This window comes from Piliocolobus tephrosceles, chromosome 6, assembly GCF_002776525.5.
Source record: "Piliocolobus tephrosceles isolate RC106 chromosome 6, ASM277652v3, whole genome shotgun sequence".
In the NCBI taxonomy this organism is placed as follows: Eukaryota; Metazoa; Chordata; class Mammalia; order Primates; family Cercopithecidae; genus Piliocolobus; species Piliocolobus tephrosceles.
Window position 1 is genome coordinate 35,523,303 of NC_045439.1, and position 23,802 is coordinate 35,547,104.

At 35.3% G+C, this 23,802-nt stretch overlaps 1 protein-coding gene across 8 annotated transcripts in view; it reads right to left on the bottom strand.

Annotated features, from left to right (window-relative positions):
* PCNX1 (pecanex 1) overlaps window positions 1-23,802 on the bottom strand; it is a 215,261-nt gene that overhangs the window by 101,851 nt on the left and 89,608 nt on the right. For 6 of the 8 annotated variants that reach the window (XR_002724629.3, XR_002724630.2, XM_023182929.2 and 3 more), the window contains 5 exons: window positions 15,950-16,040; window positions 14,118-14,175; window positions 12,533-12,750; window positions 5,653-5,806; window positions 1,623-1,655 (listed from right to left, as the gene is read on the bottom strand). Coding sequence is in view for 6 of the 8 variants with exons in the window: in XM_023182929.2 (XP_023038697.1) it covers window positions 1,623-1,655; window positions 5,653-5,806; window positions 12,533-12,750; window positions 14,118-14,175; window positions 15,950-16,040 (554 nt within the window). In the remaining 2 variants the exon portion in view is untranslated. The remainder of the gene's footprint in view (window positions 1-1,622; window positions 1,656-5,652; window positions 5,807-12,532; window positions 12,751-14,117; window positions 14,176-15,949; window positions 16,041-23,802) is intronic. The other 2 variants (XM_023182945.2, XM_023182982.2) reach the window with 1 other exon arrangement.

A 23,802-nucleotide genomic window follows, 5' to 3' on the forward strand; every position in this document is an offset into this window, starting at 1 on the left:
AAGTGGTGCTACCAGCATCTAGAAGGTAGCACCAGAGAGGATGCCAAACATCCTGCAATGCATGGGACAGCATCCCCCACCCTCAAACAAAGAATTAGCTGGCCAAAATGTTAATACTGCAGAGATTTCAGACACCCTGCAGACAATACCCTTAACCAGAAGATCAAACTTAACATCACTAATAACAGGATAAATCAATATGTGCTTCCTAATATGATGTACTTTTGTAGTATTCCTACTTTAAAAAGCATGGCCTTATCAAATCAGAAAGAAACATCATCCGCACCATAAGACAGGGTGAAAAAATAAAACTTAAAAAAAATTTTTTAAAAGAAAAAAACATCAGACAAACTCAAATTGAGGGATGGTCTATAAAATAACTGGCCTATATCCATCAAAAATTTCAATATAATGAAAGATAGCTACCGAAGAATTGCTCCAGATTAAAAGAGATTTAAGAGACCAAACATAATCAGGGACTTTCTTTGCCAATGAAGACAATAGGCTAAATCTATTTGAATAAGATCTGTATATTAGAAGACAGCATTGTATCAACATTAATATTCTAATTTTGATAATTATCTTGAATTAACATAAAGGAATATCTTTGTTTCTAAGAAACACACACTGAGACATTTAGAGGTAAAGGGGCATCATCTCAGCTAGCACAGAGAAAGAAGGAAAAAAGATCACGTGCTAGAAAGGGATTAAGCAAATATCGTAAATGTTAACATATGGATCTGGATGAATGGTATCTGAAATTCTTTGTACTACCCTTGCAACTTTAAGTTTGAAATTAGGTCAAAATAAAAAGTTAAAAAGCAATGTTTCCATATATTATTGCACTTCAAAAATATTCTTGCAAAATAGTAAACATAATCAGTCAAAAAAAAAAAAAAAAAAAACTTGCCTCTGTTTCATTTTGCTCATCCATTCCCATTATTCATTATTCCAGCGAAAGGATTAAAAAAATTATATTCAAGGAAAAAAATCATAAACTATTCTTGAGGTCTGTTTTTGAACTACTTTAAATAGAATATCTTTTGTTCTATTAAAAACTCAGTGTAGATCTAAAATTGGATTCCACTTCACAATGAAGAGTGCTAGGCAGATAATATTTTTGTCTAAAGTCACAAAGTGAGTAACAAAGTTTTTATTCAATGGCCTTAACACCAGACTCATGTATTACTTCTTTATTCTTGCTCCTAATGGTTACTCAAGTTAAATAATATAAAGTTCTTCCTACCTCAAAATTATATTTTCAATACTTATTCATAAGCTATTATTCAAAATTTATTAATTTATTAAACATAAATAATAATGAGTTTATAAGAACCATGTCTACTCCCTGAAACAGACTGTCAAACAATAGATTATTATGCTCATTTTCAACCAAGATTTAGAGTCCACAAGTACAATGTCATTTTATTTCAGGCTAACACCTATATTTCCAGTAGTGTGTCAAAACATAGATGAGGAAAATAGTAACATAAATTTTAGTTCAGTTTGATGCATTCCAAACAAAACAAAACAAAACAAAACAAAAAAACAAAAACCAAACCACAAATGTTATGATAAATGTTAAGGACCTACAATGTACAGCCATATTAAGAGCGACTTACATGTCTGGGAGAAGAAGAATCTGGTTGAACACTCTAAAAATGAAACAGAAAGATAAATTACACTCTTGAAGTCTTGCTAATTTTACAATCAACTTTCAAAATGCCTGAAATGATTTTAAGTAAATATTCCACAACCACAAAATGACCTATATTAATAATTCTGTTCCAGAGATGAAACATCAGCTCCAGATACCAGTGTCACTTTGATATTAAAAACATCTCAAATCTTTCCTGATAAGATTCAAGAAATAAGATTATTTATTATTTATTTATTTGTATCTATCTTAACGTTTCTGCAATAGCATATGATAGACAGATCCATCTTACTGTTTGGCTTATTGCTATAGACAAGTGTAGTTAAGGTATACTACATACAAGTATAGCATTTCTCACAGGACATCATTCATTCAGGAAATATACAATAATAGGGGTTTGCTTATAACAACAATTCTAGTTCTGCCCATAAATTCCAAGCTTACTAAATAACTCAATGGTATTTGTAATAAAGATATTATCTGCATTTTCATATCAAAATAATCAAATAAGCTGTATCCTTTTAAGAGACTTTATTAACTTTCCATAAAAATGTTCAGAAGGTATTATGCAGCTACGTCCCTAGTCATGACTTTTCTCCCAAGTTTCAGTTCATTTCTGATGGCATACCATACAATTTCACTAGGATTGTCTAGCACCACCCTACCATTCGACATTGGGTCGAGCTGAGTTTGGCATTTGGCCCTTGGCTAGATTTGACTCCAGATAATCCATAAACTCTTTTAACCACAACACCTATCTTCTAAAAGCTTCTGTTCTTGTCTTTCTTATTCCTGTTTATGACATTATTATTCTTCTCGTCAATTAGTTGCAAAAATTGTCACCTTTTACCTTTGCCATATTTAACCTGAAAGCAGTGGACAAAATTAATTGGACCATGGAGACACCAGAGCCAGAAAATGAATTTAAATGATTTAAGGCACTAAAGGTATAGTACAAGAATGACAACCAGTAATTTTAATATAGAATCATTAAATGTTATCAAAGGGACTGAGTTACTTGTTATTAGGGATCAAGGAGGAAGGAGCTGAGACTCTAAGATTTTTAGTTGGTATTATCACTGCCAAAAGCAAAGATATTGGGAAAGAAAAATTAACCAGGAGATGATTAATTTGCTATTTTTAAAATGTCTGTTAGATATATAGGAATAAAGCTTGCAAAAGAGATGAAGACTTTGAGATATAAATCTGGACATAACTAATACACAAAGGCAACAAATAAAGTAATAAAAAAGGATGACTTCAATGGCAAGGAACTATAAACCGAGAAGATAACCACATAAAATCCTAGAGAATTCTCATAAATTAAGCAGTTGAAAGAAGAAAGAGGGATCAACAAAGGAAAAGAGAGTCATCTGAAAAATGCAAGAAGCATGAGGGTGGTATGAAGTCACAGATCAAAAATGAGAAGAATATCAAAATGGAAGAGTATCCATAGGTATTAAATGATGTACCATTCATAAAGCACGGAGACTTAAGAAAATCAATTTAGCAATTAGATTGATCATTAGCAACCACAAAGACTATAACGTCAGTACTGCAATGAGGAAAGTATGGACGGGTCTTAAAGAAATAAAGCAGATGACCTAGGCTTACTCCACATGTCTAGCTATAAATAGAGAGAGAAAAAAAGGATGGACAGTTGTTAGTAAACACAGAACTACCTGAATGGTTTTCCAGCTGTGGGAGGGCTCCTCTTCAAGGAGAACTACAAACCACTGCTCAAGGAAATAAGAGAGGACACAAACAAATGGAAAAACATTCCATGCTCATGGATAGGAAGAATCAATACTGTGAAAATGGCCATACTGCCCAAAGTAATTTATAGATTCAATGCTATCCCCATCAAGCTACCACTGACTTTCTTCACAGAATTAGAAAAAACTACTTTAAATTTCATATGGAACCAAAAAAGAGTCCATACAACCAAGACAATCCTAAGCAAAAAGAAAAAAGCTGGAGGCATCACACTACCTGACTTCAAACTCCACTACAAGGCTTCAGTAACCAAAACAGCATGGTACTGATACCAAAAGAGATATAAAGACCAATGGAACAGAACAGAGGCCTCAGAAATTAACATCACACATCTACAACCATCTGATCTTTGACAAACCTGACAAAAATGGGGAAAGGATTCCCTATTTAATGAATGGTGTTGGGAAAACTGGCTAGCCAAAAGCAGAAAACTGAAACTGGACCCCTTCCTTACACCTTACACAAAGATTAACTCAAGACAGATTAAAGACTTAAACGTAAGACCTAAAACCATAAAAACCCTAGAAGAAAACCTAGGCAATAACATTCAGGACATAGGCATGGGCAAACACTTCATGACTAAAACACCAAAAGCAATGGCAACAAAAGCCAAAATTGACAAATGGGATCTAATTAAACTAAAGAGCTTCTGCACAGCAAAAGAAACTATCCTCACAGTGAACAGGCAACCTACAGAATGGGAGAAAATTTTTGCAATCTATCCATCTGACATACGGCTAATATCCAGCATCTACAAGGAACTTAAATTTATAAGAAAAAAAAATCCTATCCAAAACTGGGCAAAAGATATGAACAGACACTTCTCAAAAGACATTTATGTGGCCAAAAAACATATGAAAAAAAGCTCATCATCAATGGTCATTAGAGACATGTAAATCAAAACCACAAGGAGATATCATCTCATGCCAGTTAGAACTGCAATCATTAAAGTCAGGAAACAACAGATGCTGGAGAGGATGTGAAGAAATAGGAAAGCTTTTACACTGTTGGTGGGAGTATAAATTAGTTCAACCATTGCAGAAGACAGTGTAGCGATTCCTCAAGGATCTAGAACCAGAAATACCATTTGACCCAGCAATCCCATTACTGGGTATATACCCAAAGGGTTATAAATCATTCTACTATAAAGACACATGCACATGTATGTTTATTGTGGCACTGTTCACAATAGCAAAGACTTGGAACCCACTCAAATGCCCATCAATGATAGACTGGATAAAGAAAATGTGGCACATATACAACATGGAATACCATGCAGCCATAAAAAAGGATGAGTTCATGTCCTTTGCAGGGACATGGATAAACTTGGAAACCATCATTCTCAGCAAACTAACACAAGAACAGAAAACCAAACACTGCATGTTCTCACTCATAAGTGGCAGTAGAACACTGAGAACACATGGACACAGGGAGGGGAACATCACACACTGGGGTCTGTTAGAGGAGGGGAGGTAGGGAAGGGATAGCATTAGGAGAAATATCTAATGCAGATGACGGGTTGATGGGTGCAGCTAACCACCAAGGCATGTGTATACCTATGTAACAAATCTGCACATGTATCCCAGAACTAAAAGTATTTAAAAAAAAAACAAAACAAAACTACTACTATTAAAAAAAAAAAAAAAAAGAATGCTAGTTCTTATTTTAACAAATACAGTTTTCTTTTAGGCCGGGCGTGGTGGCTCATGCCTGTAATCCCAGTACTTTGGGAAGCTGAGGCAGGCGAATCATGAGGTCAGGAGTTTGAGACCAGCCTGACCAACGTGATGAAACCTCGTCTCTACTGAAAACACAAAAATAAGTCAGGCATGGTGGCATGTGCCTGTAATCCCAGCTACTCAGGAGGCTGAGGCAGGAGAATTGCTTGAACCTGGGAGGCGAAGGCTGCAGTGAGCCAGATTGTGCCATTGCACTGCAGCCTGGGTGACACAGCAAGACTCCATCTCCAAAAAACAAAACAAAACAAACAAAACAAATACAGTTTCTTTTAAAATAAAAAACTTGTTTTTAGGAAGTTCTAATTTACATACAATTATTTTTAAGGTTTATATCCCCCTTTGGCTCGCTACACAATCTTATGTAAACATCCAAGAAAAGCCTAAAAATAATTATCTTACTATAATTCAGTAATTACTACAAAATCCTCTGCCTTTTCACACAAATATAATTCCATAGCATAAAAGACGAGATGCTGGTACCTTAAGCAGTGAGTATTGACAGCTGGCTATGACAAGGCAGAACTGGAAGACCCAGATATCTCTGAAGAATCCTTGTATGAGAAGAATAGATCCCAAAAAGGCCACGAGAATAGCCAGGATGACAGCTAACACATTTTCCAGGATCTCACGATTTCTACAGATAGAAAAACTTATGAGTAAGTATATCATAAGTATAAGAAATTAACCAAATGGAAAAAGGGAAGACATAAATATGAAGTTCCTAATATGCCAAGATGTCTTTTTGGTACTGAGTTTGAACAAGGTTTTAGATCATACTGAAAACAAACTAGTTTCATGTGGACACAACATGAATTCTTATATACAAATAAAACATGCTACAGTGAGTTCCAATTACATAATATAGTTTTAAATTTCTATTTTAAAAATGTTACTCTCCTTAATATCTGCTTATCTATTCTATTTGTTGCAAAATAGTTAACAAACTTGGATGGCAAATAAAACACGTACACAAAGAATCACATTATGTTTAAAAACCAAAATCTCAAAATAGTTTCTAGAAAATTAAATTTAAAACATTTGTTACATGGCAAAATTGTAACAAAATTCTGGCACTAAGTGATTTCACTTCCCCCATCTCTCAGTCATCTGAAAGAATTAGAAAACTCACTTATTAGAATTATTTAAATATGGGCTCTTACATATCTTGAAAATGAAGGTAGTGACAAAGACTTCTATCTGCTTCTATTAAACTTGCTAAGACAATTCTATACTTCATCAAACTGACATTGTAAGAGAAACAATATGATGCTCGAGAGAGATATATATAGCAATGAAGATTATTTTTATGTCATACACACACAAGAATCTATCTCATTACTTCTTTGGAAATTTTATTCACAAAACGTTATACAAATACATCCTTTAGTATTTCCCTAAAAACACTTTTAAGTCATATTTTTAAAGACTATTAAAAAATGAAAAAATGCTCAGCACATCTCATACATAAAGAAAGCAGGACACAAAACCACGGGCATAGCAGGATAGAAGTTCTGCTGTTAAAAACTTAAACATAGAGGTTAAAAAAGACAATATACCAAAAATGATATTACTAATAATGCTTCTCTCCATGGGATAATTATGGTTTGCCTCTGTCAAAACTTTGTACATATTTAAATTTTCTACAATAGGTAAGGAATTACTTTTATAATCATAAAAAAACTTAACAAATGTATTAACCCAATTCCATATTTATCACAATCAACTGGGCCTAAAAATAAAATTCATAAACATCTTTGTACTATTTCATTTAATGGTTCTACCAGATAAAAAAGTTCAACAGTATTTCCAGTATTTCCAAATAAATAAATTACTGGCATTTCCATTTGATTTTAGGTGGTAGTTATGCAATTTCAGGATTGCTAAAATTTGATGACCTCTTTTCAATTCTGGGCCTGCCTGAATAGTGCCTCCCTTGTCATTGAACAGGTATTGTCTTTGATTTTTAAAAATTTTCAATTTTGATGAGTCCAATGTATCATTTTTTTTTTTTAATGATCTTGGCTTTGGTGTCAGAGTCAAGTAATTTTGCCTAATCCAAGTTCATAAGAGTTTTCTCCTATGTTTTCTTTTTTTTACTAGAAGTTTTGTTTTAGGTTTTACATTTAAGCCTATGATACATTTTCATAATGTGGCACAAGGTAAGGCTACAAGTTCTTTATTTCTGTTTATTTTTGAGATGGGGTCTTGCTATGTTGCCCGGGCTGGCCTCAAACAATCCTCTCACCTTAGCCTCTTGAGCACACACCTCTGCGTCCATCTCTATTTTTTCGCCAATGGAAATCCAATTGTCCCACCACCATTTGTTGAAAAGGCTATCCTTTCTCCATTTCATTCATTTGAATATTATTTTGATGCCATCTGGGCCTAGAGTTTTCTTTGTGGGAAAGTTTCTAAACTACAATCTCTACTTATTTAATAGATGTAAGACAATTAAGGTCATGTATTTCTTTCAGAATGAAATTTCATAATTTGTCTTTGAAGAAATTTGTCCATTTGCCCAATGTTGAATTTATTTGCATGTAGCTGCTCATATCATTCTCTAATTATCATTTAATGCCTGTAGAGTCTGTAGTCGTATCATAACTCACATTCCTGATATTGGTAATCTATGTCTTTCCTCTTCTTTTTTTTTTTTTCTGACCAGGCTGGCTAAAGGTTTTATCAACTGATGTTCTCAAATTTTTCATTTCCTTGATTTTCTTTATTATTTCTGTTTCCTCATTTAATTGTTTTGTTCCTTACTATTACCTTTCTTTTGTTTCCTTGGGCTTATGTGCTCTTGCTCTTCTAGTATGTGGAAGGTGAAGTCACTGATTGGAGACCTTTGTTTTCTAATCTAGGTGTTTAGTGCTATAAATTTTCCTAAGTACTGCAGGTTAGTGGCATTCCCAAAATTCAGATATGGTGTGTGTTCACTTTCATTTAGCCCGAAATACTAATTTATCTCTTGACATCTTCTCTAATCGATGGGTTATTTAGAAGTGTTTAGTTTCCAAATATTTGGGGATTTTCCAAGGTACTATTTGTTATTAATTTACCATTTAATTCACTATGTATGACTGGATAGTGGACCTTTTAAAATTTAGTAACTCCTGTATTATGGCTCAAGATGTGACCTATCTTAGTAAATGTTCCGTGAGCACTTAGAAGAATGTATATTCTCTTGTTATGGATGCAGTGTTCCATAAATGTCAACCAATTTAGGTTGGTTGATAATACTGTTCAAGTTCACTATATCCTCACTGATTTTCTAAATAATTATTCTATCAAGTATTTAAAGAGAAGTGCTGAAATCATCTATAACTGTGATTTGTCTATTTCTCCACTTCTATTAGCTTTTGCTTTATGAATTCTGAAGCTCTGTGTACAAACATTTAGGACTGTTAAATCCTGTGGATTAATTGACTCCTTATCACTACGAAAGGGGCTTCTTCACTCTTGGTAACATTCTTTGTTCTGAAGTCTACTTTATCTGACTTTAATACAGTCACTACAATAAGCCTTTTGTTAATGTTAGCATGGTATAACTTTTTCCATCTTTTAACCTGTTTGTTTTTATTTTATTTTGGTACAAAATAAAATAAGTATTTGGTCTATGTTGCCCAGGCTGGTTTCGAAAACTGGGCCTCAAGAGATCCTCCCACCTCAGACTTCCAAAGTGCTAGGATCATAGGCATAAGCCACCACACTATCCTCTGTTTTTATATTTAAAGTACCTTCCTTGTAGGCAGCTTGGAGTTAAGTGTTGTTCTTTTTTATATAATCTGCCAATTTCTGACTTTTTCTGACTCTACCATCTTGTCATTTGTTTCCTATTTGTCTCATCTATTCTTTGATCTTTCTCTACCTTATTGATTAACAGTAATTTTTATAATCTATCTTATCTCCTTTTGACATATTAGCTACAACTCTTTTGTTATTTTAGTGGTTGCCTTACGGTAGGTTTTGGTAAGAATTTTTGAAAATATATTCGTAGAGACAGAGTCTTACTAGGTTGCCAAGGCTGGCCTCAAACTCCTAGGCTCAAGTGATCCTCCTGCCTCTGCCTCCCAAAGTGCTGGGATTACAGGTATAAGCCACTGCGTCTAGCTCAGGGTTTACAATATACATTTATGACAGTCTACCTTCAAGTGATGATATATCACTTCACATATAAGAAACTTAAAATTGTATGCTTTTATTTCTCCCCTCTCTGCCTTTATGCTATTATCATAAATTTTACTTTTACATGTTATAAACCAAAGCATTGTTTAAAATAGTCAGTTATCTCTTAAAGAAACTTACTAATGGGGTCGGGCGCGGTGGCTCAAGCCTGTAATCCCAGCACTTTGGGAGGCCGAGACAGACGGATCAAGAGGTCAGGAGATCGAGACCATCCTGGCTAACACGGTGAAACCCCGTCTCTACTAAAAATACAAAAACTAGCCGGGCGAGGTGGCGGGCGCCTGTAGTCCCAGCTACTCGGGAGGCTGAGGCAGGAGAATGGCGTAAACCCAGGTGGCGGAGCTTGCAGTGAGCTGAGCAATCCAGCCACTGCACTCCAGTCCGGGCGACAGAGCGAGACTCCGCCTCAAACAAACAAAAAAAAGAAACTTACTAATAAGAAAAATCTTTTATATTTATCCATGTAGTGACTTACCATTTCCATTTATCTTTTTTCCTTTGGGAAGACTTATATTTCCATCTGAGATCACTTTCCTTCTGCCTAAAAGACATCCTCCAACATTTTATGTAGTGTGGGGCTGCTCATAAAGAATTCTTTCCATTTTTTTCTGATCTGAAAATGTCTTTATTTCACTTTGGTTTTTAAAAGGTATTTTTGCTATGTATAGAATAGTAGGTTGACAGGGTTTCTTTCTTTTCAGTACTTTAAAGATGCTCCTCTATTGTCTTTTCACTTCATTATTTCCAACAATAAAAAGGATGCCTTCTTTACCCTTGTTCCTCTTTTTTTCTCTTGCAATTTTAACAATTTTATCACTGGTTTTGAGCAGTTGTGTGCCTTGGTGTAGTTTTTTTCAAGCATTTTATGCTTTGAGGTTCACTGGGCTTCCTGAATGTGTATTCATAGTTTTCATCAAATTTGGAAAGTTCTCCACCCTTATTTCTTCAAAATCTTTTGTCTCCTTGTTTCCGCTTGTAGTTGTCCCACAGCTTTTTCTCATTTTGTTTTTATACTCTTTTCACCGAGTACAGTGGACTCTTGTTTCACTCTGGATAGTTTCCATTACTATGCCTTCGAGTCCTTTCTTCTACAAGGTGCAATCTACCATTAATCCCATCCAGTGTATTTTTCATCTCAGGGATTATAGTTTTCAACTCTGTAAGTTTGATTTGGGACTTTTAAAAGTATCTTCTATGTCCGTAGTTAACTTTTTAAACATATGGAAAGCAGTTATAACTGTTTTAATGTCCTTGTCTGCTAATTCTAATATCTATGCAAGCTACAGTTTAGTCTCAACTGATTTATTCTTCTTCTTATAGGTCGTTTTCTCACTTCTTTGTACAGCTGGTCATCTTTGACTGAATCCTAGACATTGTGAATCTTAACTTGTTGGGAGCTGGGTATTTCTGGATTTCCATAAATCTTCTTAGATTTTATGTTACTTGGAAACCGTTTGATCTCTTCAGGTCTTGGTTTTTTTATTTTTTTTATTTTTATTTTTTATTATTATACTTTAAGTTCTAGGGTACATGTGCATAATGTGCAGGTTTGTTACATATGTATACTTGTGCCATGTTGGTGTGCTGCACCCATCAACTCGTCAGCACCCATCAATTCATCATTTATATCTGGTATAACTCCCAATGCAATCCCTCCCCCCTCCCCCGCCATGATAGGCCCCGATGTGTGATGTTCCCCTTCTCGAGTCCAAGTGATGTCATTGTTCAGTTCCCACCTATGAGTGAGAACATGCAGTGTTTGGTTTTCTGTTCTTGTGATAGTTCGCTGAGAATGATGGTTTCCAGCTGCATCCATGTCCCTACAAAGGACGCAAACTCATCCTTTTTTATGGCTGCATAACATTCCATGGTGTATATGTGCCACATTTTCTTAATCCAGTCTGTCACTGATGGACATTTGGGTTGATTCCAAGACTTTGCTATTGTGAATAGTGCCGCAATAAACATACGTGTGCATGTGTCTTTATAGCAGCATGATTTATAATCCTTTGGGTATATACCCAGTAGTGGGATGGCTGGGTCATATGGTACATCTAGATCTAGATCCTTGAGGAATCGCCATACTGTTTTCCATAATGGTTGAACTAGTTTACAACTAGGTCTTGGTTTTATGACTTGTTAGGTGGGTGTGAAGTAGTGCTCCTGCTAGGGCTAATTATTCCTCACTTTTAAAGATCTTCCTGATTATTCTACATAAGGCACCATAAAATATGAACCATAAACGTTTCCAATCTGGCTGGTAGGGACATATACTATTCTCAGTGCTGTGTGATTGCCAGTAACTATTCCTCTGTTCCTTTTCACATGGTTCTTTCCCTGGCCTCAAACAGTTTCCTCACATACAGGAACTTATCCGTACTCCACCAAACAGTCAAGGCGACTCAATGCAGATCTCTAAGGTTCTCTCTCTAAGCAGCTCTCTCCTCTCTGACAGTCTGTCCTATGGGCTCTAACTGCCATAGTCTCCCTGGACTCTCAGTTCTAGCTCCTTAACTCAGGAAGTTGGCTGGACTCTACTTCAGTTCTCCCTCCCTATCTTGCAGCCCAGAAACTCTCTCAAAGCATTAAGCTGGGGCAACTATAGGGCTCATGTTATTTGTTGTCATCTCTCAAGAATCACTGTCCTTTTTTTCTCATCTCCAATGTCTTGAAAACCACTGTTTCATGTACTTTGTCTATTTTTGGTTGTTTCACATGGGATGATAAATTCAATCCTGTTACTCCATGTTGACTGGAAGCAGCTGTTGGTCACCAAGTTTGTAATACAGTAGACTCATGTGCTTGCCATTAAGATAGCAGTGTTAAGAAACAGGGAAACAGAAGTTTCCTCTTATAACTGTTATACAGAACTTTGCATCATATTACCTATAACCTTAAGACCATCAACACCTCATATTCTTTGGCTTTTGAGTAGCAGTTGCATGAGTCTCACTGATTAACAAAAATAATTTCTTTGTATAAAGATATTGAAATTGCAACCAAAACATTTTTAATGGATTTAAGACAGTCAATGTTTAGAAGCCCTATTACCTTAACTTTTATCTCAAGAGAACAAAACCAGAAAATATTTCCCAACACGATAACCTAAAAACCTGGACACTTCACCTTAAAAATAAAATCTGCACATATCATTAATATCACATTATAATCTCACCTATCAAACAGGGCCAAAAGTGTGAGTCTGTCAAAGTTAATGCCGATCCACAGCTGGGGTAGGATCCAAAAGCGATAATAGTGTTTAACCTTTTGGGCAGCTTCTTCTGTTGGGCCGTACGTAGCTGCCAAATCAGGGCTTAGATCAATGTCCTGTTGCTCCAACAAATCTGTATCAATGGTCAATAGTCTATTCAACCGAATCTGTGGGAGAGAGAGCTAAAAGAAAGTCAGCTGAAAGGCTTAAAATATCTTCAATATTTATTTGTTTATTCAAAATAAAATATCTTCATAATTCAAGAGCTACTCAGTTAGCTTATCGGTTATCTAAGCCCCTTAATTTTCTTCTCTAATACACTTTTTTTTTTTTTGACATGGAGTCTCATCTGTCACCCAGGCTGGAGTACAGTGGCACGATCTCGGCTCACTGCAACCTCTGCCTCCCTGGTTCACGCAATTCTCTGCCTCAGCCTCCCGGGCTGCTGGGATTATAGGTACCTGCCACTATGCCCGGCTAATATTTTTTCTATTTTTTGTAGAGACGGGGTTTTACCATCTCAGCCAGGTTGGTCTTGAACTCCTGACCTGGTGATCCACCCGCCTTGGCCTCTCAAAGTGCTGGGATTACAGGCGTGAGCCACTGCGCCCAGCCTACTCTTTATGAATATGTTATCATTACCAGAAACTATAGAAGGTGACAATAAAAAGTGAACTAAAACAAAATTAATGAATCAATAAACCTTTTGTAAATAATTGACTAGAAAGTGTTTAAAAATCTTAAGATTTTTCTCAGGGAATGCTTAATGCTAGTGAATCCATTAAAACCACTTACTGTGAATCCTTAGTGGCTTCTCTTCTCCCTGTCACATTTATAGTCTTTTCTCCTTAAGCTTTGAACCTCATTATCAGTGTTAAATCTGAGCTCCACTGCATTGGATACGATGGCAGCAACTCTCATTTCTTCCCATAGTCTCTCATAATTGTTGTTACTATATTTCCAAATTCCTCTGTTTTTTTGTTTGTTTTGGCAAGCTCACCTGAGGCTATACAAATTACTACACTACATTTCTTCTAACTTCAACTCATCCATTCATCAGTTTACCAGTTTTCTTTTCCTCAGAAAGCATCAAAAGTTGACTGTATCTGGCACAGCACTAGGCAGCATTTTGCTACCTCAAGGTTCCCATACCATTTAAAAGTAGAAAACAATAAAACAATCATCTTCCCATGTTTGCTTTCCTATGGAGTTTCCAGGAATACACTATAGACACGTATTTGGGTATAGTTGAGAAAATTTACTTCCTATATATAACACAGTCATTTCTATCTCTAAGCACTGACAAATACTTTCCAAAATACTTTTTAAAATACTCTATCCCAAGGCTTCTTAACCTTGTACTTTGGTTTCTTATCAAAGGACTTAGAAAAAAAGAGCAACTGGAGGACAGCAAAGTGATTTTGCCATATTTTCAAAACATTTTTTTGTAACTTCATCAATTTTATGGCTTTCATAGCTCTCTATAAAAATACGTATTTCAGATTTAATCTGAAAATTTATCATGTTGTAAAAATAAAGAAAAACCTACCACATCATGTGGATAAAATCGAACTGAGGTAGAACTGGATACATGAGAATCTGTGTCACTAAAATAAAATAAAAAAGACTTTAGGGAACAAACAGTTTGTCAAACAGAAAGAAAAATATATCCTTTAACAATCACATGAGATTCACATATCTTCGCTTTCCAATGTTAACTTCAAAATGCAAAATAGCATTTTCCTAGAGTTGTGATAAGAGCATAGCCTCTGGGTCAGTGACTACATTCAAATCTCTTCAACTGAAGGAGATCTTGGACAGGTTACCTACCCTCTTCATACTTCTGTTTCCTCTTCAGTAACATATCTATCTAGCTGTATCTATCTGTATCACAAGGTTCTTGTGAAAGTGTTTAAATGAGATAATCCAAAGAAAGCAATAAACATATTGCCAGGAGCCAGTAAAGACACAATAAATTTAAGCTATAATGTAATAACCTACAACATAATTCAGTTTCCACAGTTCAGTCATGTTTGGATTTCAAAACTTGAGGCTTTACCACATTTATGGTGTAAGGAATTGTTCTCTTGAACTACATTAAACATAGTAACAGCATTTCTACCCCTCCATCCTCCTACTGTTTCCGTTGTTACAGAATCAGGGTAACAGTCCAATTTAATAATTTTTTGAGAGGGTGAATTCTGAAACTAGACCAAAAGAGCTTAAAGAGCATAGTTATCTATATGTTCTACTTTTTTAGCATGTGAAGCTAAATGACTGCAATATTTTATTGCTTCAAATGGTTCCTCAAAACAAAAAAATAAGTAAACAGCCCACAGATGTCTAACATTTAAATAGATGTGATCTATTATTAAACAGAAGTCCTAAAATAAGAATCAATAACTCTTGAGGGGAAAGAAAACTAATAAATCAAGAATAGGCTTCAAAGTGCAATTTGAATAGATAAGCAATAAGATCAAAATTTTAGAAAACAAACATTTTAACACCTTCTAAAACTATAATTGTGTTATATGATCAAGATTTCTAATTTATTTGCTCTGCTCCTGACTTCATTATCTTACAAATTCCTTCGGCAGAGGGGGGAGAAACTAAAGGTAACATATGAGACATATTTTAAGAAATTCTTCCTTAAAGCCAGTAAAAGAAATTTTAAACAAAATGAAAGTTGTTTATTTAAAAAGGTAACTGACCAAACACTTAGAAGGAATTAAAATTTTAAAATTACATAAAGAAAGAGAACTGATAGGCTTGAACTTAGTTATGTAAGAACTTGTAAGAAGAGTAAGTCCTGATTAGCTTTTATACATTATACAATATATAGAGAACATGAAATTTACAATTAAATTTGACACTGTGGGAAAACACTGTATCCCTGTAAGATCTTTGGGATATCTTGATTTAGTTTTTAAAACACAGAATAGCTTTTGTTTTAAAAATAATACTTTCTTTTTTCCATAGCAAAAAAAAATTCTACCTTAAGTTTTTAGAAACAAATGCACTATGACAAATTATTAGAGTAAATATAATGATGTTTTCAAAATAACTTTTATATCTGACCTGGTGACTACAGTTAACAATGTACTGTACACTTGAAAATCACTAAGAGAGCAGATTTAAGTGTCCTCACCACAAACAAGATTATAAGTATGTGAGGTAATATATGTTAATTTAGCCAATGTATACAGTATTTCAGAACATCAGGTTGTATGCCATAAATATTTATAATTTTTATTTGTCAGTTAGCAACATTAAACAATTATAAAAAACAAAAAAATTAACTTTTATACTTCTAGGCTTAAAAACATTAAACACGGCAAACATATGAAAGTACACACACTCCTAATATGACTTCACACATACCAGATATTGGATGCTCTTCTTGCTGCTGGTTCAAAATTCACAAGTGACATATCACAGCCACCAGTCTCATACAGCGTAGAAGAGAACTTACCTAGCAAATAAATGATTATTTTAAAAAGCCATTAGAATACTCAGAATTTTCCCTTCATGATATACTAAATTTCATAAGTTTTTACATCCTAAGAAAATATACCATAACCTTTATAAAAAAAAAATTTTAAAACAATGATCTGCATGTAATTCAGCATGATGTGATTTGAAAAGGAATGTTGGACAGTAGGCTAAAACGTCAACATACAAAATCAGGTATTAAAAAGAAGGGACTTAAGTCAGCTTTGCAATCAATCTCTTTTTTCTTTTTCCCACGGCACATTCTCTATTCAGGTGATCATATGAATGAATTTAATGTTTAAAAATCATCTGACAACTACTTGCAGGGGGTGAGTAGCCATTTGCAAAGCTTCTTAAGTTTGAGATAGCTCAAACTACAAGCCCACAAAATCCTGTGACTGCATTCTGACCTGTGTTTCTTAAGAAGAAAAGTGTCCAAGTGTATCTAAGAAAGGTCAGTGAATTGAAAGAGCTAGTATTGCTGGTGATAATTAAATTATATTATTTAATGAACATTACTTGTATGTTTCTACCACAAGAGCGCTATGAAACACTTAGAAACAGCAATTGCTATGACCAAGTATCACTATGAAACTGACAAAAGCTTTAAAAATCATATTGGTTGCAAATGTTGCATATGAATATAGATTTTTTGAATTCTCTTAAGATGAACTTTATAATATCAAATGATTTCTGATAATGAAATTTTAAAACTCTACATACTGCCTGAGATGTATTCTTCCCCTTTGAGGATCTATGGTAGCCATATTGGTGATGAAAAGGGAGCATAAAACAATTAATATAAATTTCCACGAGGGCAATGAAATGAGGTGTACAACTCTGCAACAATTTTGTCTAGTCCAGGGTGCTTTTTGAGTATTTGTGAGGTTTTAATTTTATTAGCTGGAATTAATGAGGTTAAAAATAGGAATCTTTTTTTTTGAGATGGAGTCTCACTCTGTCACCCAGGTTGGAGTACAGTGGTGCAACCTCAGCTCACTGCAAGCTCCGCCTCCCGGGTTCACGCCATTCTCCTGCCTCAGCCTCCCAAGGAGCTGGTACTACAGGTACCTACCACCACACCAGCTAATTTTTTGTATTTTTAGTAGAGACAGGGTTTCACCATGTTAGCCAGGATAGTCTTGATCTCCTGACCTCGTGATCCGCCTGCCTCGGCCTCCCAAAGTGCTAGGATTACAGGCGTGAGCCACCATGCCTGGCCAAAAATAGGAATTTTAAAGGGCAATGTTGACTTGATGGCAAGGCTAAAAGTCAGATTTTTCCATGCCTACAATGCAAAGAGTGTGCAATAAGGATTTTTTATTTAAGTGAAATACTTGAAAAAACGCTAGTAAAAGGACTCCATAATGTACTAATATGACTAAGGGTTTACAGAACATCTCAAGCATTACTTCATTCTTTAAAATTACTAGAACCAGAAAGAAATAACAATTTGAATTATTTGAGTATGTTCTATGGATCATAAAAGTTATGGTGTTTTCTGTAGCCACATTTTTTTTTGTCAGAATAATATATTCTTGAGATAAGTTGGGGAAAAAAAGGTTTTCTATGAAATGCTCAGTTCATTTGCTTTTTTCAAGGTTATTCAGCATGTGAATTATTTAAGATGCCCCCCACCCCCGTCTTTAAGTCATAAGTCATTCATCCTTAGCACCTCTAATAGAAACTGGATTAATGAGCTAAAATGAAATGATACAAGCTGTCAACTTGGCTACTTCATAGATGTATCACTGAAAGTTTTTTTAAAGTGGTAGGGTGAATTACAGAAGTTGCTACCAAAAGAAAATTAAAAATACTGGCTCACTTAAAATTAAAAAAATTTTTAATTGTAGTTTTTAATGCTCTGTTCTGTATTCATTTATTGGATAATCAATAATTAATGGTGCTATCATAATTAAACTTACATTAAGAGAAAAAAGAAATATCTGCTCAAAATCACGGATTGCATAAACGCAGAATTATTATTAACTACATTAAATGACTAAATCATAGATTAACAAAGAGCAAAGGGCTTGGTTACTGCATGTGAAACTCAGTAAGAACAGAATGCATAAATGTATTGTCATAACACACTTTATACGTATTTTAGAAATAAGTTAATTCTGTATTCAGTAGAACTTAAACTGTTGTAGTATTTCTCAGCATTTAAGCTTTCCAAAGGATTTTTATTAATATATACGTTCTGTTCTTGGTATACTAAAAATAATATGTATCTGTAACAAAATCAGCTAAAGATATTATCTTTGTAATTTTCAAATGAAACAGTAAAAGAATATGTCATTATACTACCATGTTTTCTTTTATGTATAAATATCTAATATTAAATTTATATAGAAATAGTTGCATTTTAAATAAGTAAACATAAAGAATGCAAAAAAAAGCTTTTCGAGACAGAGAGTTGGAAGAATTGAGTAGTTCTACTACTACCTAAATTTACAACTCTGAATGATTCTATGCAAATTACTAACAAGTAATAAAATCTAAAATTTAAGCAGAAGCATAAATATGTCTAAAAGGGAGGCTATGATTTTAACAGAAGTACATGACTTCAACAGTGCTTTTCTTTTTTTCCTTAAGAGACTTTTGTCTATTAAGCAGAAGCATATTTAGGTTCTCAAAAATACACATGGCACTTGTCAGAACAAACTAACATTGTAATAAGGCCTCATGGAGTAGTCCCAACTTCACTCCAAAAGAACAATTCTATGTACTTTAGAAGTACCAAATTTTACTCTGAAGATGAACACATCAGAAAAAAATTACACTAAAAATGTATTTTAATGTGCTAATGTAACCTACTGAAGGCAGCTTAAAAAATAACCAACCAGAAATAAATATATATTACTATTGGTTTATAAAGATTATGTTAAATTTGTATAAGTTTTCTTGGCATACACAGCAATTTTATTATTTCTTTTGGAATTAAAACCATCATATTTAAACTTTAGGTCCAAAGTAAAATGTGCCATTACAATACCCCTATTTTAATAGTATTCTGCATTAAGAAAAATACTTCAATACTAATTTTTTTCTAATAAACAGAGAAGCAAAGAAACATGTCCTTCTCACATGAATTTAGATTATAAACGAAGCCATCTCATCATGATTCAACTGTGACCAATTAATTATATATGATAGAATGCCTCTGTCATGATTTAAGGAGAAAAAAATCAATTTCTAACAAAATAAACAAGATTACAAACTGGAATTTCAGTCTTGTAAAAATTATACTGGCCAAGGGTCTGCATCTCTAAAGACACATACACAAAAAGGTGATATGCCAGGCACAGTAGCTCATGCCAGTAATCCCAGCATTTTGGGGGGTAAGGTGGGAGGATTGCTTGAGCTCAGGAGTTGAAGACAAGCCCAGGCAACATAGTGAGACCTCATCTCTACACACACACACACACACACACACACACACACACACACACACACACACACACAAGCTGGGTGTGGTGGCATGTGCCCATGGGCCTAACGACTTGGGAAGTTGAGGTGGGAGGATCACTTAAGCTGAGGAGGTTGAGGCTGCAGTGAGCTGTGTTCGTGCCACTGCCCTCCAGCCTGGGCAAGAGAGTGAGATCCTGTCTCAAAAAAAAAAAAAAAAAAAAAGTTAGGATACCTAGCATTTCTTAGCAGTCTTACTGAATCCTCAATAGTGACTGTTATTGTTCATAAAATTTGTTAATTACACACAACCATTCTTTTGCAGTAATATTTCAAAGTAACAACTACAGGTCAATAAATAAGTGATGAGCAACAGGAAGATGAGTAAAATTGGATACTGACTTAACACCAAGGATACTTGAAGCGTTTGCCTAGAGCCATGAATGGTATAGCAGGCAAATTCTGATAAACATTCCCAAGATACTGATAGAAGACATGGGAAGTTAATGGGATTCTCTAACTTACCCTATCAGTAAAAATCCTCATCACACAACACGAAGTTGAGCACATAAGAATTTTAAGAATAGGACTCACCTAACAAACTCCAATTGCATTCCTTTCTTTTTTTTTTCTTTTTTGAGACAGAGACTCATTCTGTCACCCAGGCTGGAGTGCAATGGCACAATCATAGCTCACTGCAATCTCAAACTCCTAGGTTCCAGGGATCCTCCCGCCTCAGCTTCCTGAGTAGCTGGGGCTGCAGGCACACGCCACCATGCCTGGCTTACTTTTTAAAAATTTTTTGTAGAGATGGGGGTCTCGCTATGCTGCCCAGGCTGGTCTCGAATTCCTGGGCTTAAATGATACCTCCTGCCTTGGCCTCCCAACATGCTGGAATTAAAGCATGTAATTCCACTGTGCCTAGGCTGTTGTATTCTTGACATCACTCATTTTTCTAAAGATACCTATATGTATCTTGGAAGGAGGTGGTTACTAGAACAAATCATCTATAGGGCTTTTCTAATGCCAAGTATCAAAAACAAAAGAGGTCTCTTAAATTTCTTGGATAATTTTCTTCTTTAACCACCAACCTCCTCAACCTTCCCTTCATTCTGTGTCCTCCAAGCCAGATGCACTTCTACATTGACTTCTGTTTTTTTAGTATTACTCATAGGGCAGAGAGGGGCTATAAGAACAGAGAGATGCATGGGCAGTAAATGTATAAAGTGAGTTTTTAAGAGACATTTGGGGGACCACATACATTCTATATGACTGAAGTACTCAATAATAGAAATGTTATTCAAAAAATAATTGGATGGAGATAGCATTGTGTTCATAATGCAATCTCAATGAATATACTATTATACTTTTAAAGAGAAGGCCTTTAAGATCAATTCTAATTTCTTGGATAGTACCCCCCCTTATAATCATAAGTGATGATTCAGTTTTCACCCAAAGAGAAATTATTCCCTATACTGCTGCTTACTGGTTAACGCAGCAGTCCCCAACTTTTCTGGCACAAGGGACCAGTTTTATGGAAGACAATTTTTCTATGGATCCAGGGGATTGGAGGATGGTTTCAGGATGAAACTGTTCCACCTCAGATCATCAGGCATTAGATTCTCATAAGGAGCGGGCGACCTAGATCCCTCGCATGTGCAGTTTACAATAAGGTTCACGCTCCTATGAGAAATGAATGCTGCCACTGATCTGACAGGAAGAGGAGCTCAGGCAGAAATCCTTGCTCCCCACACCCCACTCACCTCCTGCTGTGCAGCCCAGTTCCTAACAGGCCACAGATCCATGCCAGTCCATGGCCTGGGGGTTGGGGACCCCTGGGTTAATGGACTTGTTTCTCCCTAGATTAGAGGAGAAATAAAGGAGTCCAAAAACTTTTCCTGTGAAGGGTCAGATACTACATATTTTAGGCTTCATGGGCCAGATAACCTCTGTTGCAACAATTCAAGTCTACAACTGTAACATGAAAGCAGGCACAGACAACACAGAACATAAACACAAATTTTATTTATTTATAAAAACAGGTAGGTATAGAGCTGGACTTAGCCCACAGGTGGTGGTTTGCCAACACCTGTCCTAGACCAAGAATCTTAGGCTCCAAAAACTTCTTTAATCCTCATGATACAATGGAAATCATGTCACTATGCCCTTGTAACTTCAAGTTTCAATATTTAGAACAAGTCTTTTTTCTTAGTATGTGCAATGCTGTTCTAGCTTTTTAAATCAGACGAATAAGGAAAAAGGTAGGAATAAGAAGAAAGTCTGGTTTAGAAGACAGTTTGGGGGAACTGGTAAGGAAAGACAGATATCTCTATTGCTTGGCAACTGTAAGAGAGATTTACATACTGATATATTTTACTGACATGGCTATCTGATTATCTAGTTCTGAGTTAAGAAAACATGCCTTAATTAATTGTTAAAGACTTCACTCCTGCTTGCTAATCCCAAATCAACTGAACTTTCCAAAAGTGAATGTACAAGTTCATATTTTGTTGTGATTTCATTATCCTTTTTTTTTTTTTCCAAAAAGACAAGTTATTCTTACTTGGGTAAAATAATCTATAATAACGATATTGATGACATTAAGATTGGTTAGGTAAACAAAAAGACAAGCCACAGAATGGGAGAAAATATTTGTAATTTGTATCTGACAAATAAGTTGTATTTAAAATATCAAAAGAACTCACACCTCAACAGTTAGAAGACCAACAACCCAGGCTGTGCGCGGTGGCTCATGCCTGTAATCCCGGCACTTTGGGAGGCCGAGGTGGGCAGATCACCTGAGGTCAGGAGTTCGAGACCAGCCTGACCAACATGGCAAAACCCCATCTCTACTAAAAATAGAAAAAAAAAAAAAATAGCTGGGTGCGGTGGCATGTGCCTGTAATCCCAGCTACTTGGGAGGCTGAGGAAGGAGAATCACTGGAACCCAGGAGGCGGAGGTTGCAGTGAGCCTAGAATGCACCACTGTACTCCAGCCTGGACAACAAGAGTGAGAGTCCATCTCAAAAAAAAAAGAAGAAGAAGAAGACCAACAACTCAATTTTTAAAATGAGTAAATTTCTGGACACACTTCACAAAAGAAGATAAACCAATAAACACATCAAAAGATGTGGCCAATAAACACATCAAAAGATGCTTATTATCTTTGGTCATAAGAGAAATTTAAATTTAAACCACAAAGAGTTACCATTTTATACCCATTATGTCTACAATTCTAAAGGCCAATGAAAGAAAATGTTGGCAAGAAAGGGAACTACTGGAACTTGGTGGTGGGGATGTAGAACTGTTTTCAAAAAGACAGTTTAGAAATTTTATTCACGACAGCCAAAAATGGGAAACAATACAACCATCACCAGGTGAACAGATAAGCAATATACAGTCTGCTCATACAATGGAATTCTCGGCAGTAAGAAAGAACAAACTACTCACACATGCAAGCAGTACCATGAATCTCAAAAAGCATTACCCTATAGGAAAAGTACATACAAAAGGCTGTATACTATATGACTCCATTTATATCAACTGCTAGAAGAGGGAAATCATAATGATAGAAAGCAGATTAGTGGTCATCCATGACCAGAGAGATGGGACTGCAACAGGGCACAGAGAATTTTTTGAAGGTGACAGAAACACTTACATCTTGATTAAGGTATTTGACGGGTATACACATCTGTTAAAACTCCTTGGATTGTATACATTAAACAGATGCCATTTACTGTACCTAAATTATATATCCATAAAGTTGATGAAGAAACAGGAAAATAAAGACTGACCAGTTAAGAGTCTAATGAGCATGTAACAGCACACAATCAGTGAAATTCCCACCAGATACTAAGATATGGGGGAATTACATTGGTATTTGCTGTTCTGTTTCACGGTTTCATTGAAAAATTATTACTCATCGGAAAATTAAAAAGTAGTATATAAAAAGAAAGTTCTTCACTACCCAAAGATAGTCACTGCCAAGAGCATTTTCTGTGTTCCTCTGAAGAGAATCTTCCCCTCACTGAATTTCTGCCGGGCTTTTGTCTACCTAGTTAGAGACATTTTTCAGCCTCTCCCGCGGCAAGAAGTTGTCACATGATTATGTATGGCCAATGAAAGGTGGGAGAAAATGAAAGGCATGTTTTCCAAATCTCAATCAGGAAGATAAAGGCTAGATGTCCTTGATTTTTTCTACTCCCTCCTCATTCCTGTTTGCTGGAAAATGTCAATGACTACAGCAGGCCCTTTGGACAAGGCAAGAAAGCCACATGTGAAAGATAACAATCGATGCATCATGACAGGAATAGATCCCATTAGACTCCCAA